General features: G+C 32.4%; 1 protein-coding gene across 2 annotated transcripts in view; it reads left to right on the top strand.

Annotated features, from left to right (window-relative positions):
• The window catches only part of COL11A1 (collagen type XI alpha 1 chain), a 211970-nt gene that overhangs the window by 187422 nt on the left and 12516 nt on the right, over positions 1-12032 (top strand). For both annotated transcript variants that reach the window (XM_061121277.1, XM_061121276.1), the window contains 5 exons: positions 3245-3298; positions 3435-3542; positions 4017-4070; positions 10744-10797; positions 11785-11892. In XM_061121277.1, coding sequence (XP_060977260.1) covers positions 3245-3298; positions 3435-3542; positions 4017-4070; positions 10744-10797; positions 11785-11892 — 378 coding nt within the window. The remainder of the gene's footprint in view (positions 1-3244; positions 3299-3434; positions 3543-4016; positions 4071-10743; positions 10798-11784; positions 11893-12032) is intronic.

Below are 12032 nucleotides of genomic sequence, written 5' to 3' on the forward strand. Positions count from 1 at the left end.
TGTCACTATTGTAAAGTAAAATCTTCACAGAATAAAGAAAAGCCCATTATTCATCGGATCTCATTTCTATTCCCCAAATTATAGTCATTATGGCTATTTTACCCACTGTCCTTCCCTGATGGCTCAGATGGTAAAGAATCTGCCTGCAATGTGGGAAACACAGATTCCATCCCTGGGAGGGGAACATCCCCTAGAGAAGGAAACTGCAACCCACTCCAAGTTTTCTTGCCTGGAGAATTGCATGGGCAAAGGCTACAGTCCTTGGGGTCACAAAGTCGGACAGGATTGAGAGACTAACACTTTCACACTTGAATAAGTTAATATTTTAGCCATCATACCAATATTTTTAATTTATGTATAATTGACTTACAATATTATATTAGTTTCACTATACAACATAATGATTGGATATTTTATACATTGTAAAATAATCATCATAATAAGTTTAGCTACCATCTGTGCACAAAAATATGACAACTCTTTAACACTAAGAAATATTTGAAGCTTATGCTTCTATGGCGAAGTATTCTTTCATAAATAGTATGAAATTCAAAAGATACACTTAAGTTTCAATGCCTATATTGTTAACAAATTACTGCTTGAATTGTAAACAAGAGCCTGCTTACAGAACTTATACATTTCTTATTTTGGGGTCAAGGAACAAGGAATGTCTAATAATAGATGAAGCTACAGTGATAATATTGAGAAAATAATTCCTGATGATACATTCATTACCTCTCTCAGAGATAATTAGTTCACAGAACTCTGAATTTTGTGAAGTGCTTGGTACTCATTTTAAATGTGGATTTTAAAGATCAAATGAAAGGCTAGCATTTATTCACCAGTAGAATATTAATAAAGCATCTGGAAGAAATTCATCCTCCCTCACCTTGCATCCACCAATTAATATTGACTCTTCTACTCTCCCCAAACTCCAATCTCAATCTTAGTGGATGATTTTGAACACAATTCATAGCAAAAATTAAGTAAATAAATGAAAAGCAGGAAAGTCTGGGGGTAAATGAAATACTACAATTTCCTAGAGATCATTAATTTTCTTTTTAAACTTCTTGTACTTATGTCTGAACTTGTGTAAAAATTTTCAGCACAATTAAGATTCAATCTTAATGTTTGTTAAGTAATAATAAATATCAATGAATTACTGGAAATGAAATAAATATTTTATAATCCAGTCATAAATTTGTTATGTCTTAGAATGAATTTGCTAGGAATATATACATTGTTTATCCCAGCACAGTAAGAGGGCGGAAACACTCTTACTGACTGGACTGTCAAACCAAATGCCCTGCTTGTGCTGATTTGAAAGATTTCTGAGAGGTACCATAAGTGAAAATATCAATGGCCTAAATATAATGAATAGAAACAAAATTTATATACAGTGGGAAATATAGCATATTTCTAGCTTCAAAAATTTTTGTTTTCTTTGATACCTTGACTATTATATTGAAGTTATGTAATATAAATGATTCTTTTTTACCTATTTGTTATAAAGTTTAGAAATGTCAAGTTTTATATTTCACTGATGACAAAGAAAATGTAAGAAGGAAATCTGAATGTCAAATTTCAAGATCTGACCACATAGTACAGGATCATATTATAAAATGTCTTTTTAGTTGACTTTCAATTTTCTAGTTACAACAAGTAATTTAAAAGATGGAGTTCATATCCTGTAGGTGTTATAAACTTGAAAAGTATGAAATAAAAAATCTGTTGAAATGATATTTGTAAATGTATTTTGAAAGTCAGTTTTATTTGCCTTGATTCTTAAATTGCCAACAAGGTGAAAAATATTGGTAAAATACTTTAATTGAATTTATATAGAATAACAATAGCCAATCATTTTAGTAATAATAAAAGCAATAACTAATGTTTGTAGTGTTTTTATGTCTCACGTACTCTTATACACCCTTTAAATTTATCAATTCATTGAATTCTCATGATGATGCTGGGAGATAGCTGCTATTATAATACACATTATGCAGAGAAGTAAACTGAATCACTCACAGTAACTAGCCAAAGATCACAAAGCTAGTTGATGGCAGAGCCAGGATTTGAATCTAGGAAGTCTGAGTCCAGGCTTTAGGTTCTTAAACACTAGATTCCATACCTGTATTTGATACTGCTCAACTGGGAAGTTCACAAAATACTTCATGTGTTGCATCATTTAAATTTTACAATAATTCTATAACAAGAGAATTCTTATTAATAATATTTTAGACTTCATCGACTCTATGGACATGAGTTTGAGTAAGTTCTGGGAGCTGGTGATGGACAGGGAAGCCTGGCGTACTGCAGTCCGTGGGGTTGCAAAGAGTCAGACACTACTGAGTGACTGAACTGAACTGAACACTTTAGGATGAAAGAAACGAAGTTCAAAAATACTAATAATTGGTTAAAAGTCACATAGCTAGTAAAAAAAGAACTGAAGAGAAATAGGTAGACCAATACCTCACAAAGATTGAAAACTATATGTGTGTGTGTGTGTGTGTGTGTGTAGAGGAGCATTATGAAAATCTTTAAATATATATAATAATTAGCATTTATCCATAGCAATCCATGCAGCTATACAAAAGTTATGCAAATAGCAGTATGTCATTAAGTTTTTGGATGACATGTGGAGAGTGAAGATTTTTTTCTGTTTTCTCTAATACTAGATTTGTAAAAGGCATACTATTTTTATGCCACTAAATTATGTGAATTACATAATGTCAGAGAATAAAAAGTCAGTATCTGTTGACCAATAAGATTTTAAATGTTGTACTATTCCAGTTTGAAAATAATCTTATGAAAATGTGTAACATATGGATATTCTGAGATTAAGAAAGGACCCAGTCTAAAACACATATAATGATGAAAATCAAATCTGAAACCCTCAATTAATTTCTAATTATACAACATAATAAATGATAACTGAGTGTTTAACACACTAAGAGTGACTAAGTATTAGCATTTCTTTAAAATTTTTATCTTTATTGTCTCCGTACATTACTGTGATGTGATTGTCTGTAATCTACTCAGTCCGCGCTTCATTTGTGCTTAATATTCTAACTAAAATTTGTACATCAAAGGGGTTTGGAGTTTTCTCAATTTCTTAAACTAAATTGTTATAGAAAATCACAATGTATTAGAATCTCACCAATTAAATTGGGGTTTAATAAATAAGATCTCAGTTGTACTGTTTTTGTATGCTATATGTATTTTAAGTGCATTTCTGTGCTTGTAGGGTCCTCCTGGAGCTGCAGGGGCAGAGGGAAGACAAGGTGAAAAAGGAGCTAAGGTAAAACATACACTCTAGGTATCCTGTTTGCAGACCTCATGTGTGTATTGGACAACAACTATTTCAGTACTTCTCATAAAATAATAAAATGTCTGTCTTCATTATTAATGCATCCACATATTTTATTTTATAACAGGGAGAAGCAGGAGCTGAGGGTCCTCCAGGAAAAACTGGCCCGGTTGGTCCTCAAGGACCGGCTGGAAAGCCTGGTCCAGAGGGTCTTCGGGGCATCCCTGGCCCTGTGGTGAGCATCTGTGCTGAAAGTTGTCATTTTGAAAATAATGTCTTATTTCTAAGAAAAATTATGGATGAAAATATTTATGTCAACATTATTATATAAATTATTGTATATGGTAAATAGTATGTAAATAATTAAAGCCAGAGCCGGTGAGAATATTTAAGTATGTCATTTATTTAATAAGTACATGATGAAATTCTAAATTATAAAGGTAGAATAGAAAGCTAAGCCCTAAGATCTCAAAGATGTAACACTTTTATACACGCAGTCATCCATCTGTGTGTGTATGTATGTGCATGTAGACATATAAACAGCAAGTAAAAACACTCAAAAATTGCTTACAATATTTGTAGATGTTCTCCATGTGATGGAATTCATAGGTGATATTTGCTTTCTTTTTTGCATTACCAAAATTAAAGAAAAATAATATGTCTGCTTTTGTTAATTTAAAAAATCTTGTCATTTTTTTTTTTTCCACAGGGAGAACAAGGTCTCCCTGGAGCCGCAGGCCAAGATGGGCCACCTGGTCCTTTGGTGAGTACCACATTTTTCTGTTGTTACAATTCCAGAAACGAAATTGTTTATAAGCTAGAATCCCTAAAATTTTGTCTTGTAAATTGGTTTATATATTGTAGAGTATTCAAGGAAGTGTATTACTCAGACCAAAGTAAAAAGAGGAAAATAATTCTAACTGATAAGTTACTTGGAAAATATGCCCTTGATCAAAAGATCTTTCCTATCTTATGTCCATTGGATGAAAAAAAAGAAATTCCATTCTGAATAAAATGCCACTAATGGCCCAGCCAGTTCTTTTCCAAATGTGGACAGTTCCCCTAAATGCATCAATTACACTTAGTTTCCTGGCACTTCATTTAAAAGAATAGGATTGGCACGGGCATACAGTGGTTCTTTCACCAAATAAATTGTTTTGTTCATGAGTCATATGGGCTGAAAGATAAAGCATTAACCCTCGTGAGTGAAGAGAGGTACAATTATTACAACACAGAAGCTTGGTTACTATCATAAACTGTATAGGCAAACGACACACTTGAGAAATTCAATAAAGCATTTAGCTGACTAGCATGTGGTTCGTAGAGGCTATCCTTGCTATAAAATTTAGGCAGAAAGTGAGACTCCAAGACCTGCTTTTAAAATTATTGCCTACTAGGTGACAGATTCTATCTCATGGTAGAGACATTTGAACTTCATTGTCCAAAAATAGTAATATGTAAAGGGATTAATGAAAACAGGAAGCAAGACATTTAGCGCTCTTCAAGTATAATGTATCTGCACGTGCTCAGTTGCTCAGTTGTGTCCAACTCTTTGCAACCTCACGGATTGCAGCCTACCAGACTTCTCTGTCCGTGGGATTCCCAGGCAGGAATACTGGGGTAGGCTGCCATTTCCTTCTCCAGGGTATCTTCCCGACCCAGGGATCAAACCCACATCTCCTGCATTGGCAGGTGGATTCTTTACCCCTGAGCCACCTGGGAAACCCCTCAAGTATAATGTATATCAGTTTAATTAGTCAGGTTTGTCTATAGCAATTTTACAAAACTGCCTCTTCTCATGAATATATCAACTACCTCAGATATATGTACGTGCTGAGAAAGGCCTTGAAACTAGTGTTCACAATCTTAACCATTCAGGAGAACGTGGCTGTTTCTTTTTGTAAAAATATCACAAAAATTTCCTCTAACATTCCAGGTATTAGTGTTATGGAGATTATTTTTTTTAACTTGCTTTGAAAAGTTAAAGATCACTTAGTTTAATAAATAGATAAAAGTTATCAAATTTTGAGAAGATTGTCAAATCTGCACATGACCCCACTGGCTTTGGAACAGGGACTTGACAAAATAGGATCATCAGCTCCATGTCTGCATCACTATTTAGAGAATACTCTTCTTAGATATGCTAAATTCCTAAGTGCACAGAGTCATAGCCTCGGAAAAAAATACTCCACCTTAATACCACCCTAAAATTTGCCAAAGATTTTTTTGGTCATTTCAGATTTTCCAGTAAGTATTCTGACCTTTTTCCAGATGTAATAAAAAGCATCAAGCTGGAGATTTCCTTCAGCTAATATTAAAAATAAAACCATCAGACATACCACCTGATTCTAGCCTGCAAAACTTTATAATTCTGAATGTTAGCTAAATAACTCACACCCTTTTCCGTGGTAAAATGGAAAGCAACAGAACCGAGGAACATGGGTGTCATTTCTTTTTTGGCTGCTTTTTTGTTTGTTTGTTTTATCAGAGAGTATTTAGAATGCGAATCTGTTGTAGATTTTTCATACCATCAAACAGTTTGTGCTAATTTTGATGAAAATGCTACTTGGTCTTCAAGAGATGAGGATGAGTGGAGAAATCATCTTCAGGATGCATTTTATAACAATTTAATGAACTTTTCAGTTCAACCAAGAAAGGCAATTTTGGATTTGAGCGAAAAGTAGCATATCATGATTGCAGGTTAAGGTCATCAACTTTCAACCTGAATGAGTGTTAAGAAAGTTATTTAATTTTTTTAAGCTTTAGGTTTCTCATCTGTAAAATGAGAATTTAAGTAGCATCTATCTTATAGGATGTTATGAAGTTAAAATGAATTAAATGGAGATATTAATATATTTTTATCCACGGGCTTCTCACGTTGATTAAATGAGCTATTCCTAAAAAACAAAACAGAACTGAAGCAACTTAGACCATTTGCTATGTAAGTAACAATTTAACAACTTTATATTAATATTTGGATTGGGAATTCTTTGGGCTACAGTGAAACAAACATTTCGTTTCTACTTCACTGTATGTGGGTTTCCCGGGTGGCTCAGAAGATGAAGAATGTGCCTGCAATGCAGGAGACCTGGGTTCCATCCCTGTGTTGGGAACATCCCCTGAAGAAGGAAATGGCAACCCACTCCAGTGTTCTTGCCTGGAGAATTCCATGGACAGAGAAGCCTGGTGGGGTATAATCCATGGGGTTGCAAAGAGTCAGACTCAACAATAACTAACACCTCACTATATATAGTTCTTTCATAAGCCTGGTTTTTCTTTAATTATCACAATTCTCTAACACAATTATTATTATATTTATAAATAAAGCTCTGAGATAAGAAAGAACAAACATTTTAAAATTCATAAAATGATAGCTGGTATCTCACCATTCTATATGATCAGCTCTACTATAGTTTATATATGGTACAATGTTTACTTATTACTTCAAAATTTAGATATTTCTCATGGCAAAAATTAAGCTTCTACATATGCATGAATTTTATATACAGTTAAATATTCAGAACCATCATATGAAACTGAAAGTAGATAAACAGTATATGTGAAAGCTAAAAAGAAAGCTAAAAACAATGATGAGATTGTATAAAGAATTTTATTTAAGAGTTTTTGAAGTTGAACTTTTTTGTTGTGTTATTTTTGTTTTGTTTTGGTTTTCAGAAAGTATAAAAAATCAAATGGGAATAAAACTGAGTGCTTTAGAGAACAGTAATTGTTGCTATATTCCCTCTGCTGCATAGTCAAAATAAACATGATTTAATAATTTTATATTAATTTTTATTTTATTTTTAAGGCATAATTAGCATCTATTTTAGTTTTAAACATTTATTTTGTCTCATAATCTTTCATTTTAAGAACTATTTATTCCAGTGTAGCTGAAAAATTGTTTAGTATTTTACAAGTTTACCTTATCATACATTAATTCTTTTTACATGCTGATAAGTAAAATAATCTGATAGCATTATTTTTTAAGCCATAATTGCTGAATAATGGTAGGATGGGTTACTGAATTATATTTAAAATTTTTAAATGCTACATTTAACTTATCTGTAAACAGGTTTGAGATGTGTAGCATCCCATAATGATTAAGCAGGCTTAAATCACAAAACATTTGCTTTTCACCAAATTAAATGTTATTTTACAATACTACTTTCTAAATAAAGAGTAAGATCTGAATTTTCTTTAAATTTTAATGCACTAGAATTTTGAGATGCATATTAAAGCAAATATTGTGTACAGAATGATACAGCAGGGGAAAATACTTGATTGTGTATTCTAGACACCTAAGAATGTATCATCCCTGTTTGCCTTTTCACTTTATTACTTATGAATTATGTATTTCATGGGGTTTTTCAATTTACAATATTCTAAAGAGGAAATAGAAAATATGTGTACCTGAAATAACATTTTTATATGCAGAGTTGATGTTTTTGATATGTTGCAGGTTCAGAGGATTTTTATAACTGCTATCACATCATAACTTGCCAATGTCTATTTCCAACTGATGAAAACAAGAAACTGACTTTGCTTGGCAAATGCCTCCTTAGATATAGTTTGCAATTTTATGATATTATTAGCTTAAAAGAATTAACATTCATTTCTATAACTCTTTCATGAAAAATATTTATAGAAATGATTTAAAAGCATTACAAACACAAGTAACTTCTAGTATGTTTCCCATTACCCTGAGCATTTAGAATCTGTAGTGTTTCTTTCTTTTGCCATTATAGCTTTTACTATTAGAATGTCATGAGAAAGCTGATTGATAACCATCTAGAGCATATCAGAAACAAATAACAATAATTCATATTTCCATATACTTCACTATATGTAGTGCTTTCATAGGCCTGTTTTTTCTTTCTCTATCACAATTCTCTAACACAGTTATTATTAGAATACATTTACAAATAAAGCTCTGAGATAAGAAGGAACAGACTCAGGAGTACCCGACTAATGAGTGGTAGACCTGAGATTCTGAATGAAGCAGTGATTGGAATATCAGTGTTCATCAAGTGACATCCCTATTAGTTCTCCCACTTATAGCAAAATTTCTGTGAAGTTTATCGCCTACCAGAGAGAGCTTGAATGTAAAATAAGAAGAAAGAAAGAAAAAAATCTGGCCTCTTTAAATAGCTTTTGTATTTCAAACTAAAGAATATATTTACTTTTTACTGACATATGTCAATTTAACCAATATTTTTAAATGGGTTCAGGCTACTGGTTCAGGTATATGGTTCTTTTATGAAATTACATATTTCTTAGAACTATTTTTTATGCATTTTTATGTCACCTTGTGCTTACATATAGAATGTTTGGCATCTATCCTGATGGTCACATGACGTCAAGGAATTATTTCATTACTCATTTATATTATTCCTTTAAAATTGTGCTACTAGGCAACATTAATTTCCTAACCAATAATTTACCAGGCCTTTCTGATGAGAACAGAAAAAAGTTGGTGCAAATATACTTACTTAATCTTAAAATTATTGAACTAGTAGGACTAAATAAGTAATGCTTTTATTTTAACATAAATGACATTCTTAATGCTATTCTGATTTTCATATTGATTTAACAGATTTGGACCTAATGCCACAGAATCATTTTTCTCAAACTTTAATGAATAATAAACCTGTGAAACAGATTGCTGGTCTCTAACTCCAGAATTTCAGATTCAGTTAGTCTAGACAAGCCTCTGAATTTTCTTCTCTAATGCATTCACAAAGGTTTTCCCCGATGGCTCAGTGGTAAAGAATCTCTCTGCAATGCAGGAGATGCAGGTTCGATCCCTGGGTTGGGACAATCCCCTGGAAAAGGGCATGGCAACCCACTTTGGTATTCCTACCTGGAGAATCCCATCAACAGAGAAGCCTTAGGCCACAGTTTCTGGCATCACAGAGTCTAATACGGCTGAGCATGCAAGCACTCAAAATAATAAGTGATGATAATGCTACTGGTCTGAGGATCACACTTTGAGATCACTCATTCTGATATAGTATTAGCAAATGAGATGAAAGTCCAGTGTTAGAATCTAGCCTTAGAATATTCCTGAAAGTGAATTTGATTATTATTTTAACAAAGTAGCATGATTATTTATTAGTTACACAAAACAGAATCTGAACTGAATTGACAACAAATCTACATCTGAGGATTAATAACTTTTTCTTTATAAGAAGATTATTAGGCACATTTACACTTAAAATTGCATGTAATTTCTATAAAAATAAGTTTATCTATTGTCAATAGAATGATATAGGGAAATTGTTCACTTTTATATCAATACTCACAGAATTTCAAATTCATTCATGTAGTGCAGTGTGTTAGTCGCTCAATCATGTCCAACTGTTTGCAACCCCATGGACTCTAGTCAGAGGGTCCACTGGAATTTCAGGCCAGAATAGCTTGTCATTCCATTCTCCAGGTGATCTTACCAACCCAGGGATCGAACATGCATCTCCTGTGTCTCCTGCATTGGGAAGCAGGTTCTTGACCACTGTACCACCAAAACAAATTCAAATATTTCTGATAATAGTCCAAAACACTGTTGTTACACAGGACTAATTTATACTAATATTTTTCTTACCTTTCTCTGATATTCAAGATTTCAGTTTGAGGAGAAGACCTTGAGAAACTAAAGAAAGGAAAGCATTTATCTATGCAATTTAACAGTAGCCCCTTGAGACAGGGATTATAATCCTTGGTTTCCAGATGAGAGAACTGAAGTTCTCTTTGGTTAGCTAAACTGCTGATAAGAGAATCTGGTTTCTATTCCAAGTCTATCGGATTCTCAACCCATAGTTTTTATATTACATCATGTTATTTAGATTAGATCCGTGGCCCTTAATACATTAAATTCATAAAGATGATGGACTAATACTTACTGTGCTCTTTCACACTGGAAACTCAAGTTGTCTAGAGAGGGAAAAAATACTTATGGTAGCCTTGCAAAAGATACTACAGTGAAGACTAATCATATAGCTTGATCAAAGTTAAAACGATTTGATTTTTAAGTGCTATGGTAAAATCTTTACTGAAATTATAATTCAAATAGTTCAATTCAGTCTATATAATTCAAAGTCATAGAGAAAAATTTATATTTTGCCTTTGTTTCTTGATGTGGTATTTGTTGTAAGCAGTAGTGACTCAAGTATAGTATTATCCTGGCCTTTCTTTCATCCATCACTTACTTGTAAACTATCTGCCTGCATAGTTCAACTTGCTGTAATTTCAGAACAAGAACCTTAGTTTGTGTTGAAGTACACTAGTTTTTATATCTAAAAATTTGTTTAAAAGACGTCATTATGAATATTTTTGTGAGTAGGGGCCAGGACTAAGAATTAGTTGCTAAAATCATCCCGTAATTTTCATTACAATATAATTTGCCCATACTCTATGTATGTTTGTTATTTCTCATTATTTAGGGACCTCCTGGCTTACCTGGTCTCAAAGGTGACCCTGGCTCCAAGGGTGAAAAGGTGAGAATAAAATAATATATTATTACACTGTTGATATCCTAATTGCAGAGACTACAATTATGCACATTAAAATCACTCAAAAGGAAATTTCAAGGAATTCCTTTGTCATTCTAACCAAGGAAAATGCTGTCAGTCCTTAGCTTCCAAGAGGAATTCAGAAAAGAGAAAATAATGATGTAAGAATGTACCAGAACTCAGTGTTATATTAGTCAGTGTTACTTTGTAGAAACCATATGGAGAAAGCATATGGTTGTACTAAAATAACTATTCAGAAAATAAACAGAATAACAAAGTGCCAATTTTTTCATGTTTTCAAACATGAAAATAAAAATTTTAAACTAGACTGTCCCTCAGATGGTAATTTTAAAGATATATGTGCTCTATTGCATCAAATAATTAAAGAAAATAAAACATTTTTAGAGTGACATTAATATTTTTTAATTATGTTTGTAAATATTTCTTAGGTACTGAAAAATCTCTGAAGAATAGAAATCATTTTATTTTTTTTAATTTAATTTTTTTAAGCACCAAAAGCATTGTCTTGGGTTATAGCCAATTAGCAATCTTGTTTTAGTTTCTGGTGAACAGAAAAGACTTAGCCATACGTATACATTATCTAATGCTTATAAAGCAATGAATTATCTGTTGCTTATTTCACCAATATTAAATATGGTCATTATTGGACTTTTAGTTAAAGGAATTCCCTTTAAGTACACGCAGCACTGAAGTGATATTTTCAGAAAGCATTTTGTTCAGTAATACATATTCTTAACCCTTAATGAAGGTCTCACATAATACAATCAGTAAATGATCCTATTAGGTGAGGAGGAAAAGTTTCTTAATCCCATATTTTATTCAGAAAGGGTTAAAATTTTTAATGTATTTTTATTCTTATATTTCATGAATTTAATTTGCAGTTCTTTTATGACTATAACTTAATACGTGGTTGCAATTTATACATCATTAAAATTTCTTTGCCTTTCAAAGGGACATCCTGGTTTAATTGGCCTAATTGGTCCTCCAGGAGAACAAGGTGAAAAGGGTGACAGAGGACTCCCTGGAACTCAAGGATCTCCAGGAGCAAAGGGAGATGGAGTGAGTAAAGATATAATTTATTTTCCTACTCCTTTCCAATCATACAATCAATAACCCCCACACCTGCACACATTCCTTTAACATGACCGAGGAAGTGATTTAAGTTAATGATGTTTTCAAAACAAAATTTATTCAACTTT

Source organism: Dama dama, chromosome 20 (genome assembly GCF_033118175.1).
Source record: "Dama dama isolate Ldn47 chromosome 20, ASM3311817v1, whole genome shotgun sequence".
In the NCBI taxonomy this organism is placed as follows: Eukaryota; Metazoa; Chordata; class Mammalia; order Artiodactyla; family Cervidae; genus Dama; species Dama dama.